At 36.6% G+C, this 21,138-nt stretch overlaps 1 protein-coding gene across 3 annotated transcripts in view; it reads left to right on the top strand.

The window, feature by feature from the left end:
• LOC105464410 (ENTH domain containing 1) overlaps window positions 1-21,138 on the top strand; it is a 149,021-nt gene that overhangs the window by 39,056 nt on the left and 88,827 nt on the right. For all 3 annotated transcript variants that reach the window (XM_011712283.3, XM_011712284.2, XM_011712286.2), the window contains one exon: window positions 14,072-14,190. In XM_011712283.3, coding sequence (XP_011710585.2) covers window positions 14,072-14,190 — 119 coding nt within the window. The remainder of the gene's footprint in view (window positions 1-14,071; window positions 14,191-21,138) is intronic.

The following is a 21,138-nucleotide window of genomic DNA, read 5'->3' as shown; positions in this document are numbered from 1 at the left end:
CACGCCACTGTACTCCAGACTGGGTGACAGAGCAAGACTCTATCTCAAAAAACAATAATAAGAATAAAAGTGTTTTGGGTTTTTTGTTTGTTTGTTTGTTTGTTTTGAGATAGAGTCTCACTCTGTCACCCAGGCTGGAGTACAGTGGCACGATCGCAGCTCACTGCAACCTCTGCCTCTCAGGTTCAAGCGATTCTCCTGCCTCAGCCTCCTTAGTAGCTGGGACCACAGGTGCCTGCCACTACACCCGGCTAATTTTTGTATTTTTTAAGTAGAGACAGGGTTTCACCATATTGGCCAGGCTGGTCTCGAACTCCTGAGCTTGTGATCCACCCGCCTCGGCCTCCCATATGTTTTGGTCTTTATTTAGAAGTTTGGTGACATTTTTGTGACTAGAAATATGCTATAGGAACTTAGTTCTTGTTCATATTAATTAGCCTATGGTAAAATTGGCTTCATTATACATTGTTTCCCTTAAAGTAGCAATTTCCAAGAGACTGTGGACATCATTAAATGAGGACTTGCTGTACTGCAAAGTAGTTATCATGCTTTTATAAAAAAAAAAAAAAAAACAGCAATGTTGATGTTGTTACGTCCTACAAAGAGCTTTGTACTAACAGAATTGATGTGGAGTCATGCTTGGTTGCCTTGCCACATGTAGATGAGATGGCAGGGCTTATGGTACAAACTGTGGTTGTAATGAAAACATTTGCATTGATAAATGTCAAACAGCTGATCTTTTGATCTTTTAAATTTAAAAATAAATATATAAAAATAATGTATATCTCTACCACCCTAAACTGTTAACGTCTTAGAATATAGTCATGTGTCATATAATGATGTTTCAGTCAACGGTGGACTGCGTGTATGATGCTGGTCCCATAAGATTATAATATATTTTACTGTACCTTTTCTATGTTTAGATATGTTTAGATACATGAATTCTTACCATTGTGTTACAGTTGCCATTGTCTTACAATTGCCTACCACATTCAGTACAGTAATATGCTATACAAGTTCATTGCTTAGGAGCCCAGGTGTGTAGTAAGCTCTACCATCTCGATGTGTATAAGCACACTCTATGATGTTTATACAACAATGAAATTGCCTAGCAGTGCATTTCTCAGAAAGCATCCCTGTTGTTAAGCTATGCATAACTGTTTCTTTTTTATTTTTGTTTCAGAAAACCATTATACTCTTGTAAAACAATATAGGCTTGTTATACAATTACTCAGAAATAGCCATCATTAATATCAGATGATTGTAATTCTAGGCATCTTTTTTGTGCGACAGGGTCTCACTCTGTTGTCCAGGCTGGAGTACAGTGGCGCCATCACAGTTCACTGCCACCTTGGTCTCCCTGGGCTCAGGTGATCCTCCCACCTCAGCCTCCCAAGTAGCTGGGACTGCAGGCACGTGCCACCACACTAGCTAATTTGGTGTTTTGGGTTTTTTTTTTTTTTTTTGGTAGAAACAAAGTTTCACCATGTTTCCCAGGAAGGTCTCAAGCTCCTTGGCTCAAGCAATCTGCTTGCCTCAGCCTCCCAAAGTGCTAGGATTACAGGTGTGAGCCATCATGCCTGGCCAGCATTTACAAAAAATCTATACATACATATAGAGAGATGGATAGCTAGAGATAAATTATTTTTATAAAAATGGAATTATATGCTGTTTTTTAGTAAAAAATACTAAAGGGAGATCAAGACCATCCTGGCTAACACAGTGAAACCCCGTCTCTACTAAAAATACAAAAAATTAGCTGGGCGCAGTGGCAGGCACCTGTAGTCCCAGCTACTCGGGAGGCTGAGGCAGGAGAATGGTGTGAACCTGGGAGGCGGAGCTTGCAGTGAGCTGAGATTGTGCCACTGCACTGCAGCCTGGGCAACAGGGCGAGACTCCATCTCAAAAAAAAAAAAAAGAAAAAAAATATTAAAGGTCTCCTTCTGGCAATGAGACTAGGAACTCCATTTACTGCACAATAACCAGAGACTGGAAGTGACACACTATTTGAGACACTCCTGGCCTCATAAGAAGTATGGGAAGTCTCTAAGGTTCTTTTTGAAAAATGTAAACAAAATAAGAACAGCACATGTGAGCTGGTCAGTGACTTGGCATTCTGCCTGTGAGAAGCTGCAGGTAACTGTAGGCGTTGAGTTGCTTAAGAGCAGTTATTAGTAGATCAGAGAATGAGTTTGGGGCCTGTCTTCAGCATTGGGAAGGAAAGCCTTGGATTACTATGCTGAACCCAGACCCTCAAGGGGACTGAATTGAGAAAGTGTACTCAGTTCATAAGTTAGATCCAATAGGATTTTCACCAGTTTAAGACAAGCAACGAGCTCACAATCCAATATCACCAAACCAGGAGAAGGTAAGCAGCAAAGAACATACTTAATCCCCCAAAGACTGTAGATATTGGAAAGGTCAGATACAGAACAGCTGTGTATTTACATAAATAAAGGATATAATCACATGCATCACCAATTATCAAGGGATTATTAGGACTGAGTGGATGAATTCGAAAAAAGGGAACTTGCAGAAATGAGAAATACTACTGAACTAAAAAAATGTATTTAGTGAGCTAGAAGATATGCCCAAAGAAAATGGAAAATATGAAAGTAATATTAATTAAGCCATATGGAGGATACTGCTGCAAAGGAATGACAATTAATTACTGTACCAGAAAACTTCTCATCTTCTACAGTAGAAGCCTGATGACAGTGACATAGTATCTTAGAAATGCTGTAGGAAAATAACAGCCTATAATTGTGTACCAGCAAAACTATCATTTAAGGGTGAGGGTGAAATAGTTATTTATAGATGAATAAAAAAACAAAGAGAATTTACAACCATGAGACCAGCATTAAGGGTATACTTCAAAAAGAGGAAAATTATTCCAGAAAGATAGTTGAAAATTCAAGAGAGAATAATGAATACATGGTAAACACACACAAATAAATATATATGTATCATAAACATTTTCTGTATAAATCTAATTTTTGAGTTAAGAAAAAGACAATTAGAATAGTGGGTAGCCATGGTATGTAAATGGGGGTGGGCAGGTTTAGAGTTGTGTTCTAAAGGTCCTTGTGTTTTTAGGAGAAGGTAATGAATATTCTTTGACTGTAAACTTTTAAAGGTAAACGTGCATGATAAACTTCCAAGAATAAACTTTAAAAGAAGAGAAATAGAGTGCATAAATTCCAGACAAGTGGCAAGAAGAAGTAGAATGAGAAGAAAATAAAATTGTATAAAGGGCAAAAAGCATAAAATGGAACAAATAGAAATTCAAAAGTAAAATAAATAATAGAAATAAGCCCAAATAGATTAATAATCGCAGTAAATAGTAGTAGATTAAACTCATCTATTAAAAGGCAGAGACTATCAGATTGGGAAAAAAATCCAGATATATGCTGCAAGCATAAATTCACATAAAGATTGAAAGCAATGTATGGAAAAAGGTAAGTCAGGCATATACAAGCTAAAAGAAGGCTGGTATAGCTACTTAATAACAGGCAAAGGAGACTTTAAAGCCAAGAGCATTAAGGATAATAATAAGATGCTTAATTCCCCAGGAAGATGTAACATTTCTAAATGTGAATATACCCAGTAAAATAACTTCAAAGTATATAAAGCAAAAATTGGTAGAAATACAGGAAGAAATTGAGACATCTACCATCATAGTAGATAACTTCTTAACATCTTTATTGATAGGTGAAGGACATAAAACTTTTTTAAAATATGGATTTTATAATTGATTATATGTGTTATAAAGGAAACACATATAATAGTATTTTGGTAAGAAAACATGTCCTATATGAAACAGATTTTTCATATAGGACACGTTTTCTTACCAAAATACTATTAAATGTGAAGTTAAGAAAAAATATAAATAAAAAATTTCCCTACATTTGAATGTGGCATTATTTCTTTTAGAATAAGTTGGAAGAAAAGGATTTCAGGGACTCCTTGCTAGGTCAGCTTTGTAGTGGAGGTCCTAGCCATCACAGTAAAACAAGCAAGAGAAATTAAAAATGTAAGTATCAAAATGGAAGAAACGAGCATCATTGGTAAATGATAGGATTTTCATATAAAAAACTTCAAAAGATCTACAGACATATTAAAAATGATGAGTTTTAGAAAGATGGCTGGCTATAACATCAAAACATAAAATCAAGTTATATTCTATATATCAGCAACAAATATTAAACATAATTTTTAAGATACCATTTATAATTAAAAATCTTGATGTAGGAATAAGTCTTAACAAAAGAAGTACAAAATCTGTACACTGTAGGTTATAATGCTTAATTGAAATACATTAAAGACCTATATAAATGGAAAGATATTCAATTTTTATCAAAATAATAATGTAAACATGTCAGTTCTCTCCAAATTGTCTAGATTTAGTGGAGGGTTTCTCAGCCTTGATACTACTGATATTTTGAAACAGATCATTCTTTGTTGTGGGGGCTGTGCATTGCAGGATAGTTAGCATCATCCCTGGCCTGTACCCACTGGATGCTATTAGCAAACATCCCTTCCTGTTGTATTGAATCAAAAGTCTGCAGACATTGCCAAATGTCCCCTGGGGGCCAAATTGTTCCCAGTAGAGAACTGCTGATTCAGTGCAGTTACAATCAAAATCCAAAAAGGCTTTTAAGAGTTGAATTTGATGTACTGATTCCAAAATTTACGTGGAAGAATAAAAAGTTCCAGAGTATTCAAAACATTCCTAAAATAGAGTAAGGTGGAGGGCTTGCCTTTCTAAATAACAAGACTAAAATTTTACTGATCATGACAGTGTGGTATGGATGCAGGATAGGTGTGTGGACCAATGGAACAAACCATAACCCTAGAAAACAGGCCTGGGCCACTATGGAATCAGTAAATGACAGAAGTGGCATTTTTGAATAGTGGAGAAAAAATGAACTACTCAATAAATAATACTGGGATAATTTTTTATCCATATTGTAAAAATGAAATGAGGTCTCTACCTGGATGAATTAAGGATTTACAGGTAAAAAGGCAAAACTTTCAAATGTTTAGAAGAAAATTTAGAATATATTTTTTACATTGAAATAGGGAAGTATTTCATAAACAGAAAAAGTGCACATTATTTTTTGAAAGTGTTTATGAATTTGACATTTGTGGTAGGCAGAGTTCTGAGGATAAGCCCCATGACCCTTGCCTGTATACAGTCCTCTTCCCTTTGAGCATGAGTGGAACCTGTGAATATGATGAATCACCACCCTCATGATTGTTATATTCTATAGCAAAAAAGGTATTATGCTGGTAGGCCCTATCTAATCAGATGAGTCCTTTAGAAGCAGAGTTGGCCGGGCGCGGTGGCCCACGTCTGTAATCCCAGCACTTTGGGGGGCCAAGGTGGGCAGATCATGAGGTCAGGGGATCGAGACCATCCTGGCCTACATGGTGAAAGCCCGTCTCTACTAAAAATACAAAAATTAGCTGGGCATGGTGGTACACACCTGTAGTCCCAGCTACTCAGGAGGCTGAGGCAGGAGACTCACTTGAACCCAGGAGGCGGAGGTTGCAGTGAGCCAAGATTGTGCCACTGCACTCCAGCCTGGTGACAGAGACTCCGTATCAAAAAAAAAAAAAAATTAATTAATTAAAATAAAATCAGAGAGTTTTCTCTAGCTGGTGGCCAAAGAGGGAGTCAGAAAGATTCCAAGTGTGAGAAGGATTTGAAGCACTATTGTTGGCTTGAAGATGGAGTAATAAGGAATGCAAGTGGCCTCGAAGGTGAGAGTGGCCCCTGGTTGCCAGCCAGCAAGGAAATGGGGACTTTAGTCCCACAGTTGCAAGGAGCGGAATTCTGCCAACAGCTGGATTGAGCTTGGAAGTGGATTCTTCCCCAGGGTTTCCAGATGACAATCCAGCTTGGCCAACACCTTGACTCTTGACTTTAGCTTTGTGAAACCCAGAAACAGAGAACCCAGTTAACCTGCCTGTACTTCTGACTACAGAACTGTGAGATAATAAATGGTGGTGGTTTTAGGCCACTAAGTTTGTGGTAATTTGTTATAGCATCATTAGAACAAATGATCTTATAGCATCATTAGAAAACTAATAAAACTATATTATCTTTTATTTTCTGTGCTTTTGGGGTCATATAGAAAAATTCTTTGCCCAGACCAATATCAAGAAGTTTTTCCCCATTGGGTGTGGTAGTTCATGCCTTTACAAGTGGCTCATGCCTCTCAGCACTTTGGGAGATCAAGGCGGAAGGATTTCTTGAGCCCAGGAATTTGAGACCAGCCTGAGCAACACAGCAAGACCCTGTTTCTTAAGAAAAAAAAAATTAGCTGGGCATGGTGGCATGTGCCTGCAGTCCCAGCTATTCAGGAGGCAGAAATGGGAAGATTGCTTGAGCCCGAGAGGTAGAGGCTGCAGTGACCTGTGATCACACCACTGCCCTCCAATCTGGGTGACATACCAAGACCCTGTCTCAAAAAGAAGATTTTCTCTGTTTTCTTCTAGTAGTTTTACAGACTCAGGTCTGGCATTTTAAGTCTTTTATCCATGTTTAGTTCATTTTTGTATGTATGGTGGATATCCAGTGTTCCCAGCACCACTTACCAAAGAAACTGTCCTTTCCCCACTGTGTGTTCTTGGTACCTTTGTTGATCAGTTGGCCATAAATGCATGGATTTATTTCTGGACTCTCTGTTCTGTTCTACTGGAACAGAATGTATGTCTGGTTTTGTGTCAGAACCACCCTATTTTGATTACTATAGTTTTGTAGTAGATTTTGAGGGAAAAAAACACCATGTAAAAGTGAAAAAAAAAAAAAGCCACAAAATGGGAAAATTTTCCAACACATATAACTGACAAAGGATTAGTATCCAGAATATATAAAAAATTCCTGCCAATCAATGAGAAAGGAGTAGCTCAACAGAAAAAGAGGAAGCAAATATGAAAATCATTTCTAGAAAAACAGGAAACATGTAAGGCCAATAAACATTTTTTTAAATGCTTAACTTTGTATTATGTAGTGACAGGAAACAATTATGAATTTTATGAAAGATATAATTTATAATAACTTAAAAAATGAATGCTATATTGTGAGGAATTTTCCTTCTGTTTCTTGAGCTACATTTTCTTCTGCATTTGGGATCCTTCTTTTATGCATGCCATCTTCCTTTTTTCTCTTTCATGCTTCTCCTTCCCTCCTTCTCTGCTCATTTTTCTACTGGAATGTTTTGTTTAGTTGCCAGGCCATGTCTTCACATCTTGCTGATGCTTAGGCAGCTCTCACTAGGCACTGTCTCTTGAAGATGGTAGAGTATAATGGTTAAGGGCTCAGGTCCTGGAGCCACACTGTCTGCACTTGAATCCTGACTGGTTGTATGGCCTTGGACTGGCTACTTAAGCCCTTGTGCTGTAGTTTCACCTTCTGTAAAATGGGGTTGACATAGGCCCTGTGATGGAGTTGTTATAAGAAGTAAATGGGCTAATACAGAGTCAGCACAATAAACTTTGGCTGTTGTTTGTTCAGAAACACTTAGTGATTTCTTGACTCTTCCCACCATATCTGAGATCAGTTTGTGGGCTATTATTTTATCCATTTTTCTGTAGCAGATCTCAGCTGAGGCCATGTATGGTCTTCTTTAGAATACCTGAACTCTGCTCTGTTTTTGAGTCTCTTATACAAGGTCCTGATCGTTCTACCTAGTTGAGGTATGTATCCTATTCCTGTGGGGGAGAGATACCTTCAAGCTTTAGATCATTCACCCAATTCAGTGTCAAACTGTGGCTTTCATGTCCATTGAAGTGTAAGCGTCTTTATTTACTCTGTTACACCCATTTTTTTCTCTAGCTGTTTTCACCTCTCCTCAGTCATAAGTGGGAAGAAAGCATTCTCCATTCAGTTCCCTTTTTTCCAGACATGTGGATATTGATGAGAACTCTAAGGTTGTTATCATCTTACCAGTATTGCTTTTGGGGGAGAAGGGATGTCCTAGATCTTGTTTCTTTTCTTGGCCACCAGTTATTTTTATTCTTTTTCTTTTAGAAGTTTTAGTTATATCTGTTTCTATGTTAGATTGCTATTGACTTTTTAAAAAATCTTGTTGAGTATTGGGTGATGGGAATTCTGTGTTGCAGTTTCACTTTGCTGTCTTAACCCAGGAGTCAGCCACTGAATATGAAAACTTGCTTTCGTAGTGACTGTTTATTTTTCCTCGTCCCTGGAGCTGAGCATCTAACTTGGTTTATGAAGTTTCCTGTTTCTCATTATTCTTAAGTGAGAACTACTGGCAGTGTCTCAAATTTTATATGCTATTGTTAGCAAAATACTGAAATAAAATTGTCTCAACTCCATTTTTAAGATCTCCAGCAGTAAAAGTTGGTTTTCACTTTTCTTATCTACCTATTTCAAATTTAATTTTAAAAATCTACTTAAACATCTGTTTTCTTATTCTTCTCTTTTCACCTTAAAAAATGCCTTTCCCCTAGTAATCTCAAAATTCATCTACCAAGAAAGAAGTACAGTAATTGTACATCTTTAATCTCAAAATTCATCTACCAAGAAAGATGTACAGTAATTTTACACTCCATCTCCTGTGTTTTGAAGCATTTCTCAGGTAAATAGAAGCAGAACAATAAAGCAGAAACATAGAGGTTGTGTCTGTAGTGGATACTGTGGTGTGTCTCCCAGATCCTTGCTTCAAGATCAAGGCACTCTTGAGCTGCGGGAGGGGTGTTGGCTTTGGGCTCTCAAATGAATCCTCCTCTGGGAATTCCCAACAGCTGAAGAGAGCCTCTTTGTTCAAGATCATGCCCCCTAGCTAAGGGGTCCTACGTCAAGGCAGGACAACTGTGAAGAGCCATTCCAGCCTCAAAGCTCCTATTGGGATCACCTGAGTCCTTTACTGCAACTGTGCTACAGTTATTGCAACTGCGCTTGCTTGACTCGAGCCTGCCAGTCTGACTCCCTCCTCACTGGTGGTTTCTAAGAGCGCTCCCTAATGGCTCTCCCACATACAAATCCGAGTCTGAGAGTCTGTTTCCTAGGGAACCCAACCTACAATGGCTTTTCCTCTAGATTTAAAATATAGGACAGTAATAATATGTGTACATAAATAGATAATGAGAATAGAGAATAAAGCAAATGGGGCAAAATGTTAACAATAGGTGAATCTCGATGAAGACCATATGGGCGTTCTTTGTACTATTCTTGTTACTTTTCTGTAAGCTTAAAATTATTACAAAATGAAAGTTTAAAAAAATATGACAAATACCAACTAATTTAAGATGCTTAAGTTTAACTATGTGCCAAAACAACGAAATTGGAGTCAAGGTTCCAAATTCACAATTCTGTAAAAGTTAGATATAAACTTAAGCACCATGAGACTTGACTTTTAGATCTTACTAGTTCTTCCTTAGCCCACTGAATATTTTCTATGATGCAATATATTTGTTACTAAAAATTAATTTTGTTAAGCAAATTACTTAATTTACTTACATTACACCTAAAAAGACATGGTTATTAGATGCTAAATAATAAATGGAACAATTTGGAAATCCGTTCAACTTATGGAGCATTGCATTTCCAAAATGTGCTGGTGCATTGCTAATGCCTGATAATTTGAACGTCAGTTTGGTATCTCATCTAAGAAATATCACAGGGTTCACAAGTTCTGCTTTGTGGTATTATCTGAGTGGTGCAGGCTCAGTGGGATGCACAGCTTCTTTCTAGATAGTTTCCACAAAGTACTTACAACCTTGGTATCGAAGCACTCATCTTTGAATGACTCAGTGGCTTCATTTCCTGCAGCATCATTACTTTTTCCTCTGAGGTTTCTCATTCACATACTAGTCTTTGTTGGCTTGTGACTTCACAGTGTCAATTGATAAGTAGCTTACAAGACTAAAGGGATCTCATTTCCACTAAGGAACTATAAGGAACTAAATGTATGTTCTGTCCTACTTGCTTGTGAAAATCCAGAAATAAATGTTGTGTAATTACCAAATCTAATTAAGCATACCTCACTTCCAGTGTTAGGCTATGTGATACTGAAAGAAAAATTTAATGAGTTTCCATAGACCCACTATATTCTAATTGCTTTCTTTCTTGCCTCATAAGATAAGATAGGTTTACAACATTTAGGCTATTCTAGGCCAAAATGCGTCTCCAACATGCAAGATATTTTTTCTTTCACAATTCTTGCTATTCTTCAGTTTCTCTCACAATTTACTTCAAAATTGACCTTCTGAAATTTTTACTAATCTACTTCTGTGATGTCTAAAACATAAGACCATATGATTTCAAAGATAATTTAGTTGCTGAATGCTGAGGGAGTGATAATGTAGTTGATTAAATCCAGTGAAAGTAGATAGATGATCTAAGCCCCAAGTCACTACTCTTTGCCAATATTAGTTACAAAATCTTGAAGCCCCAAATAAGCTCATTTTAATTATTCACTTTTATGTGAAGTTAAAACAAAATGAAAAGTTACAACCATAAATGAAAAATTCTTATTTCTTCACTATCTCTGGCATCTACCATACTTTTTCCCTTTGCCCACATAGTTCCTTCTGCTTGGAGTAATTTCTCTTTGCCTCTATACTTATTGGAATCCTAGCCATCCTTCAAAGCCTTGTTCAAATTTTATTTCCCCTCTTTGTGGCTGTTTCTGATTACTCTGGTGCACATTGCTGTTTTCCTCCTTAGAGTATCTGTTCCTAAAATTAATTAATTCAAGAATGTTTAGCATATAATTGTGTTCTGTTTCCTGTAAGTCTGTATGTTAGACTTATATACCTAGTCAGCTATAAACTTCTAGAAGGTAAAGAATGTACCTTGTATTACTGCTTTTCAGTATTTTTTTTTTGCATAACCCCTAAAATGATTTTGAAATGCTATGTACCTCCTCACACATTTTTAAGTTGATATATGAAGTTTTATAAGTATAAATAACTGCAAAGGATATAATTCTGGCACATTGTAAATATTGACATTAAGGACAAAAGAAAAGAAAAAACAAGCAAACTGTTAAGTTACAGTCATCTTTCAAATGTATCTGAAGGAATCTAAATACCATTGTGATTGATACCTGTAGCCATTCATTTGGAAAAAGAAATACATGAAGTCCTTAACTGTTAGAAATTTTACATTATTCCCTTTTCTCTTTGAAGTCATATGTTTATTCCACATTTCTTGCAGAATTTTATCCTAATATAAAATATTTTTATGCTTGGAAATCTTCTCTACATCAAATAGATATAAAATTGAAATTATTTTTCTAAATTTTCTCTGACCAAAGGTTTTAATAGTTCTTCTAGATTGACTTATTACAATTATTGTTAGTATGCAATCAAAACCACATAAATGCATTATAAATTTGTATATTTGTTAAATATAATTTTATTAGAAATACATGCTTTTGTGAGATACTTGGAACTGCTCATTTACCCACATAGGAATATGACTGATTGCTAGCTACAAGCAGGGCTCAGCAGAAATCCTGCCTTTGTTTTACTTATATTTGTATAAATATAAATGCTGAGAAAACCTGTTCACCTAAATCGTAGATGGGACAAGAAGGTGCTTTATTATAATAGTGTCAATCAATTCTATGAATTCCTTCCAAGTTATATGCTGAAAATTATAAAGTGATTTATTATAAAAATATATTTTTATCTCGTTGACTGTTAACTCGATGAAGTCTTTCTTCAGTGTTGCTGAAAGCAAATAATTAGAAACACCCTACTTAGAAAAAGATTTGTTAAACAGTCATAAGGAGTAATTTACTTTCTCAGTTTCTGGGAATAATACCACAAAAATTCATACTAAAATTTATTAAATAACTATTAATTAAACCTGTTATACTTTAACCGAATATACTCAGAAAGTGTGAGAAAAATTAAAATATTAATTGCAATATACCTGTCAATACAATTTTCTGAGAAAATGATTTTATTGCATTATATATTCTAAATATACTTTCATCGACTTTACAGAACCTCAGATTTGATTCATTCAATTTTTGGAAAATATTTACCATATAATCTAGTTGGCAAAGCCAGCTCTCATTGTTAAGACAACTAGCCAAATCAGATTTAAAGTTTCTTTCAGAAAATGTTTTACTGTATTGAAAGAAATGTATAAATAGATGTTTTCCTGGTTGTCTTCACACTCCTGAATCCTTTCCTAAGATGGATGGCAAAGGCACACAGCCTCGTCAGGAGTTTGTTGCATTGGTGACATATGGCACCCCTGCCTCTCATGCTTGCCTGGCTTTGCTCTCAGGGGACCCTTCCTTAGGAATAATGCATTATTTGATAATAGGTGAGAAATGAAAAACACAAAGACATTAAACAAAACTTGTCATCTGCCCTGCTGCCTCGTACTGTACCATATCAGAATATCAAACATGCTGGTGTGGACCAAAATACCTTGTTACGTATGCCATGCTTTCTCATTAAAAGAAATGTGTGGACAGGACAGACCATTAGTTTTTTTCTGCTTTGATTAAAGGAGGCTGCCTCTGTGTTAGTATTTTTAACTATTGTTTGGTGCCTTAGAGGTTTTAATGCTTGGGAAGATGTATCATAATAAGATGGGTGAGGATATGCCTTTCTTTTGTAAAGTGGGAGAAAATTGATTATTGGAGGGAAAGGGGAAAGAACTAGCCCAATAGCTCTGCCTAGTTGCATTCTCAGGCAGATCAGTTTTTGGAAAGAACATAGGTGGAAGTTGTGGATCTGGAAATTGCTTCCTTTAAAACTATCCATGCCCACTTAGCCCTTGGGAAATCTTTACATATCCCCAGCAGTGTGTATATACCAATTTGAAAGTAGTTTTCTTATACTTCTTATTGTGCCCAATGATATGCTGAGATACAGTTGGTACTAATACTTTCAGATTAGACTTTTTACAGTTGGTACTAATATATAGTAGTTAACACAGGAAGGGAAAGATTAGGACTGTAAAAATATTGTTTAGCAAAAAGATATAAACAGAAATATCAGTTTATTTTCACTGGTTGTAATAGTACATTCTCAAATTGCTATGAAGGACTACCTGAGACTGGGTAATTGATAAAGAAAAGAGGTTTAATTGGTTTATGGTTCTGCAGGCTGTACAGGAAGCATGGCTGGGGAAGCCTCAGGAAACTTACAATCATGGTGGAAGGCAAAGGGGAAGCAAGAATGTCCTACATGGCTGGAGCAGGAGGAAGAGAGCGAAGCGGGAGGTGCTGTGCACTTTTAAACAACCAGCTGTCATGAGAACTCACTATCACAAGAACAAGGGGGAAATCCGCCCCATGATCCAGTCACCTCTCACCAAGCCCCTCCTCCAACATTGGGGATTACCATTTGACATGAGACTTGGGTGGGGACACAAATCCAAACCATATCACAGGTGTATTCTTTTATGTTCAAATCAAAATTTGAAAATTGTGCTGAGTTCTTTTATCTAATAATCTATACATTTCTGATTAGTTTCTCTTAGAACATATCAAATTCACACTGCAGTAATAAAGTTCTTTAAAATATTAATTAAAATCATTATAGTTCTCATTCCTGCTTTGCTAAAATTTTATTTGAATACTTTTCACTTTTTCAGACTCTATTTTCTATACTATATTACACCTTATTTTTTAGAAAAGATGACTAAGTAATGTTATAATAGAGTTGTTGATGTAGGAAAGGGCTAGAATTTAAATTATGTTTCTAAATTTTCTGACCAAAGATTTTAATATTTATTCTAGATTGACTTATTATAATTATTGTTAGTATGCAGTCAATCAAAACGACATAAGTGCGTTATAAATTTGTATGGATATTTGTCAAATATAAAGAAAATAATTTTATTTTCTTAAAAATTTAAATTGTATTTTTAAAATCAGTCTGAACTTCTCACTTACTACAAAGAGGCATACTAAAGTGACTAACACTCATAGGTTACCATTGGCAGATGGTTTATATTTAGCAGGAAAAAAAGGTATCTTCAGAAGTGATTAACTTACAAATTGTGAACTAATATAAAAACATAACTGTGTTTTGCCAAAGTAAAATCTTAGCTTCATATTGTTGACAGAAAATGTGTGCAAGGCAGAATTGAAACAAGAGCATTGCCAAGATCTTCATTTGCCTACAGAAACTATGTTGTCCCAGGAAACACTTCCACTCAAGATTCATGGTTGGAAATCAACAGAGGTAAGTCTATAGTTTCCTATAGCTGCTGTAAGAAATCCCTGCAAATTTTGTGCCTTAAAACAAACAAATGTATTATCTTCTGTAGGTTAGAAGCCTGACCCAGAGCTCAATGGGATAAAATCAAGGTGTCTGTAGGGCTGTGTTCTTTCTGGAGGCCCTAGTGGACGATTTGTTTTTATGTTTTGGTTTTTTTTTTTTAATTTGTCTTTTGCAGCCTCATGTGTTCCAAGAGAAATTGTGCTTGTCTTTTAACTTCGCTTTTGGTGGCTTTTGTTCTTCAGGGCTTTAAATATTAATAAGGTCAAATTATCAAAGTTTTCTTTTATGTTCTGTGCTTTTAAAAAAATCTTGAGAAATTCTTCCTTACCCTAATGTAATAAAATCTCTTATTTTTTCTTCTAAGTGTTGAGGTTCTTATGTCCTCTAGAATTTTTCTGTATAGTAGAAGATAGAGTCCTTCTTTGTACCCTTGTGGGTAGGCAATATTTAATTTATTGAACAGTCTTTTTCTACCCATTAAAAAGAATTCTTACTGTGAAATAATTGCACACTCACAGGAAGTTGCAAAAATAGTACAGAGTCCCATATGCCCTTCTCTCAGCTTGCGCCACTGTTGGCATGTTGTATGGTTGCAGTGCAACATCAAAACCAGGAAACGGATATTGGTATATTAGTACCAACTGGACTACACACCTTACTCAGTGTTCAACTCTTCAGTTCACTGTTCAGATTTTTAAACTTGCATTTGTGTTTTTTTGTGTGTGGTTCTATGTAATTTTACCCCATGTATAGATACGTGTAAACAGAACCACAATGAAGATATAGAACTGTTCCATCATCACAAAAGAAGTGCCTCATGCTACGCACCCCACTCCCAACCCATCCTTTGGCAATAACTAGTATTTTCTCCATCTCTGCAGTGTTTGTCATGTCTAGAACAGTGTATAAATGGAATGAGACAGTATGCAGCCTTTTGAGATGGAATTTTTTCACTCAGTGTAATGCTCCTGGGGGCCAACAGGTTGTCGCATGAATCAGTAACGCATCCCTTTTTGTTGCTAAGTATGTTCCAGTGTCAGGATATACCAGATTTTGTTCAACCATTCATTCATTGAAGAATATTCGGATGTTTCCTTTTTTAGCTATGATGAATAAAGTTGCTGTGAATATTTGTGTACATATTTTTGTGTGAAGTTTTCATATCTCGGGGATAAATGTCAGAGAGTTGTAGGGTTGTATGGTAAGTGCGTGCCAAGTTTTGTAAAAAACAGTCAAACTATTTTCCAGAGTGGCTATACCATTTTATATTCCCATGAGCAATGTATGAGATCCAGTAGCTCTGCATCATAACCAACTTTTGGTATTACTGCTATTTTAATTTTAACTCTTCTAATAGGTCTGTAATGATATTTCATTGTGATTTTAATTTGCATTTTCCAAATGGCTAATGATGTTGAATATCTTTTCATGTGCTTATTTGTGGCATTATAACTTATCTTTGACTTTATTCAGATGTTCACATCTTTTATCCATTTTCTAATTGAATTGGTTTTCTTTTTACCATTGAGTTTTGAGTTCTTTATATATTCTGGATATAAGTTCTTTGTCAGATATGTGATCTGCATATATTTTCTCTCCGTTTGTGGCTTGTATTTTCTTTGTAACAATATCTTTCACAGAGCAAAATTTTAAAATTTCAATGAAGTCAAATTTATCAGTTTTTTTTTTTTAATCATGCTTTTGGTGTCATATCTAAGACCTCTGCCTAAACAAAGTCACATAGGTTTTCTCCTAAAAGGGTCATGTTTTACATTTAGGTCTGTGATCTATTTTGAATTAATTTTTGTGTAAGGTGTGAAGTATATAGATCAAGGGCTTTTAATTTTTTTTTTTTTTCCCTAAGTGTATCCAGTTGTTTCAACATTATTTGTTGAAAAGACTGAAATTTTACTACAGTATGCTTAAGTGTGGTTTTCTTTTCTTTCCTCTTTCTCACCCATGGGACTTTTCAGTTGGAGGACTTTTCATCTCTATTTAGTCCTGTGAAAGTTTTCTCGGTTTTTCTTCAAACATTTTCTACGGTTGATTTTCACTTTTTTTATATCTTTCTTGGACTCTTATTATCTGGATATTAGTAATTCTCTTTCTATCTTTATATCTCTTCACTTTTCTTTATAGTTTCTATTCGTTTTCTCATTTTTCTGTGAGTTCCTCAATTTGATCTTCCAGCTTAGTAATTTATTCTCAGCTGTATCCATTCAGTTTTAAATCTCATCTATATTCTCTATTTCAACTATTCTATTTTTATACGTAATATTCAGTATTTCTGTTTCTTCTTTATATTATGTCTTTCTGTTTCATATTACTTATATCCTTTTGTATTTATCTTGGTATGTTTAGTAAACTTATTTTAAATTCTTGGTCTATGTTTTCTAATATCTGGGCTTCTGATGAAATCTGTGATTCAGTTATTTTATTTTTCTTTTGAAATAGTTATGCTCCTCCAATGACTGGTTATCTTTAGATGCAATGGCTGCTTCGTTTTAAGATTGCTAAAGGCTAGAGCTTAGTTTATCTGCTCCCTATCAGCTTAAGTGGGCGGTGAGGGAAATGGACGCTAGAGTGAAGAGCATTTCTTCCCTTTCGCTGATCTGAGCTGATCTGACCTGATCTGACCTGAGCTGATCATTCCTCATCCTAAGGATCAATGCCTCAAGTTAGGTCTTAATTCTTAATACCCCAAGAGGAAGTAGTCTTTAGAGGTGATACTTCTTAAATTACAAACCACATGCCCACGTGAGGGACAGGAAGAGGAAGGGTGAAGACGCATCTTCCCAAGCCTACCCCAGTCCCCACCAAATTTTCTCAGCTCCTTGCCCACTCGGCTTCTGCACAGACTGGAAGGTACTCCTGAGTACAGCTGCCTGAGTCACAGTAGCTGTGGAGGCCGGTTGCAGGGCAGTGAATGGAGTGTCATTATGATACTTTCTTCCTATGTTATCTTGTCACTGCAGACTCCCTTCCTACCATCCCAGGATAAAGCCAGCACCAACACCCCTACTCACTCTCACACAAATGTACCAGTTCAAAAGAGCTCTGTGTCTCCCCAGGGGCTTTCAGTTTCTTCTCATTTTGATGTCATTCCTTTATAGTACCTCCTGGGTTGATCTTGAGAGAGGGAGCCACCAGAACCAGAAACAGGACTTGCTGTTCTTTCTGCAGTGTTCTGCGACCTTCTCAGACTAAATATCTACTTAACTTATCTACTTAAATATCTACTTAATTCCTGTTTGCTCTTTCACATGACAACTCACATCTTTAATCTTAGCATACAGCTCTTCAAACATTACTTTTCCTCTATTTCCTTGAAAACTGTTTCTGCTTAATTTCCATTAAATATACATTGGATTACTCTGTCATTTTTAATGTCTTTCAACTGCTTTTTAAAACATTTTTTGTCTCATATCTCCATATGGCATTGTAGTTAATTAGATCATCTTTCAATTCATTTATTCTCCTTTCATAGGTGCCCACTTAGAATTTTTCTGTCCAGTGAGGTATTTATTTATTTATTTATTTATTTTAGAGACAGGGTCTCACCCTGTTGCCCATGCTGGAATGCAGTAGAATGATCATAGCTCACTGTAACCTCAAACTCCTGGGTGCAAGTGATCTTCCCACCTCAGCCTCCCAAGTAGCTGGGAGTTCGTCACTATGCCTGGCTAATTTTTTAAATATTTTGTAGAGACGAGGTCTTACTATATTGCCCAGACTAGTCTCGAACTCCTGGCCTCAAGCGATCTCCTGCCTTGGCCTCCCAAAGCAATGGGATTACAGGCATGAGCCACCACACTCTGCCAGGTTTTTATTTCAGTAACTCTATTTTTTATTTAGAGAACCTCTCATTGCTTCTTAATTATATCCATTTGTACTTATTTCATATCTGCCTGTTTTTATTTCTTGATTTATTCCATAAATTAAATGTCCTTTTCATTATCTTTTAAGACTACGTGTACTCAGTTTTAAATACTTTCTATTTATTTTGTTTGGTTGGTTGGTTTTTTGAGATGGAATTTTGCTCTTGTCACCCAGGCTAGAGGGCAGTGGCATGATCTCGGCTCTCTGCAACCTCTGCCTCCCGGGCTCAAGTGATTCTCCTGCCTCAGCCTCCCAGTAGCTGGGTGTGCAGATGCCCACCACCACGTCTGGCTAATTTTTTATATTTTTAGTAGAGTCAGGGTTTCACGATGTTGGCCAGGCTGGTCTTGAACTCCTGACCTCAGGTTATCTGCCCACCTCAGCCTCCCAAAGTGTTGGGATTACAGGCATGAGCCACTGTACCTGGCCCTTGTATTTCTTTATTATATTGACTTTTTCAGGAGTGAATTTGGTTTTCTTTCTGTGTTTTAGACTATTGGATTATAAGCTCATCTTGAGTAGCTCAAGTTTTTGTTTTTGTTTCTTAATCTTTCTCTCTGTGTCCTTTCTCCTTCCTGCTTAACAGTCTTTCATTTGCCTCCTCCTGATACCCAGAACTACTCATCCACATTCAGGACTTACTGGCAGCTTGGAATTGCTTTCTTTTGCTGGTATCAGAGATATTGCAGATCTCGTCCCTAGAACAAAGGATGATGTATTTTAATTTCTAGAGAGGTTTGCGTCCTGTCTCCTATCCGAGTCTAATACTTTTAGAAGCCACAACCCCAGGCTGTGACTGATGACAGCTTATTTCAGCTTCCTTTGTAAGTGGGGATCCTAATACCTGAGCATAATCTCAAGCAGGGAGTCCATATTCAGCACTCCTATCTTGAATCAACACTGTAGCCTTCAAGAGTTGAGCTCCTGATTTTCTCTGACATTTTCTGTACCCAGAGCCCCAGAGGTCCACAGCTTCAACCTCTCCTTACCATTATTTGTTTCTGTTACATGAAGATGTTAATCTTGGTTTTGAGCATGACTACATCTTTTTAATTTTCACATTTGCATTTTCTCTCTCATTGCTCTATATTTGGAGAAGGGAGGTATCCCCAAAGTATGAACATACATACTAGAAACGCGTTTCACTCATGACTGTGAAATTATCTCATTAATTCGTTTTTCTGTTTGTTGTCTGTTTCTCCCACTAGAAGAAAATCTTCTTGAGTAGAGACATTTTTAGTCCTTATTCATTGCTGAATCTTCAGTTGACAAATTTTTGTTACTGAAGAAATGAATGAATAATAGACAGCAAATGAACGTTAGCTTCTCTTTTTTTCCTGTGAAAGATGCTGCTTTAGTCTTGTGCTCAGAGTGCTTTGTTTAGTGTTCCCTGCCGCAATTCCTACAAGGAAGGTTGGAATTATTATTTTCTGTTTTACTTTCTGTTCCTGATACCTTTCCCCAACCCAATTAGGCATTGGATCCAATTGTTTTTCCAACAGCTTAGAAAGCTACATGAAATTAAAATTTCGCTGTTCTTTAATTTTGTAATAACTCACCAACTGAAAATACATAGATTATTTTAGGGGCTGGGCACAGTGGCTTACACCTGTAATTCCAGCATTTTGGGAGGCCGAGGTGGACAGATCACTTGAGGTCAGGAGTTCAAGACCAGCCTGGCCAACATGGTGAAACCCCATCTCTACTAAAAATATGAAAATTACCCGGTGTGGTGGTGTCTGCCTATAGTCCCAGCTACTTGGGAGGCTGAGGCAGGAGAATCGCTTGAACCTGGGAGGCAGAGGTTGCAGTGAGCTGCGATTACACCACTGCACTCCAGCCTGGGTGACAGAGTGAGACTCTGTCTCAGGTGTGTGTGTGTGTGCATACACATAGATTATTTTAAAAGATAAGACAACGGGGCATAGTGGTGTGTGTCTGTAGTTCCAGCTACTTGGGAGCCTAAGGCAGGAGGATCACTTGAGCCCAAGGAGTTTGCAACTGGAGATAGTATGCTATGATTACACCTGTGAATAGCCACTGCATTCCAACCTAGGCAACATAGTAAGACCCCATCCGTAAAATAAATAAATAAATAAAATTTAAAGATAAGACATTAAGTCAAAATGATTTTATTTATTTATTTATTGAGACAGAGTCTCTCTATGTCGCCCAGGCTGGAGTGCACTGGCACGATCTTGGCTCACTACAGCCTCTGCCTCCCAAGTTCAAGTGATTCTCCTGCCTCAGCCTCCCAAGTAGCTAGCTGATACTATAGGTGCCTTCCACCAGGTCCAGCTAATTTTTGTATTTTTAGTAGAGGCAGGGTTTTACCAGGTTGTCCAGGCTGGTCTTGACTCCTGACCTCAGGCAATCCACCTGCCTTGGCCTCCCAAAGTGCTGAGATTTCAGGCGTGAGCTACCGTGCCCAGCCAAAATGATTTTAAAATTTGAGGTCAGTCTATTTTCTCCTGATGGCTTTTGAGGTAGAAAACAGACTTGAATAATCCTATGTGCTTTGGAACCAAAGACATAAAATGTCACCTTTTTTTTTTTTTTTTTCGTATCAGTCTTTAAATCCTGATTACTAATTTTTTCTTACTTCAGAGAAACTCAGTGTTATTGATCTACATCACTCTACATCTTATTTCAGTGAGAAAAAATGGTGCATTTCTCTCAAAAGAAGTTTAGAAGCTGGATTTTCCTTTTTCAGAGCATCACTGTATTATAACAATATCCCATTATCCTATTGACAAGCATCTTATTACTATTAGGAGCATTTGTTACATTCCAATATGTCCTCTTCAGTAGTCTGCTCTTGCAGCAGAAGACAAAACCTAGTAAGGTGAACAGTAAACCTAATTGTTGTTGTCAAATGTACTACATCTACGGAATGAGAAATAAATGATTGCTTAGGCAGAATGAGGGGCCCTTAAAATATCTCTTAAAAATTTAAATAGAAACCTATTTAACTATTCTCTTTTTATAAATTAAAGAAAAATTATCTTAAATGCAGTAAACAAAATTCAT

The sequence above is a fragment of the Macaca nemestrina genome, chromosome 15 (genome assembly GCF_043159975.1).
Source record: "Macaca nemestrina isolate mMacNem1 chromosome 15, mMacNem.hap1, whole genome shotgun sequence".
Lineage (NCBI taxonomy): Eukaryota > Metazoa > Chordata > Mammalia > Primates > Cercopithecidae > Macaca > Macaca nemestrina.
This window is presented reverse-complemented; position numbering and strand designations above follow the sequence as displayed.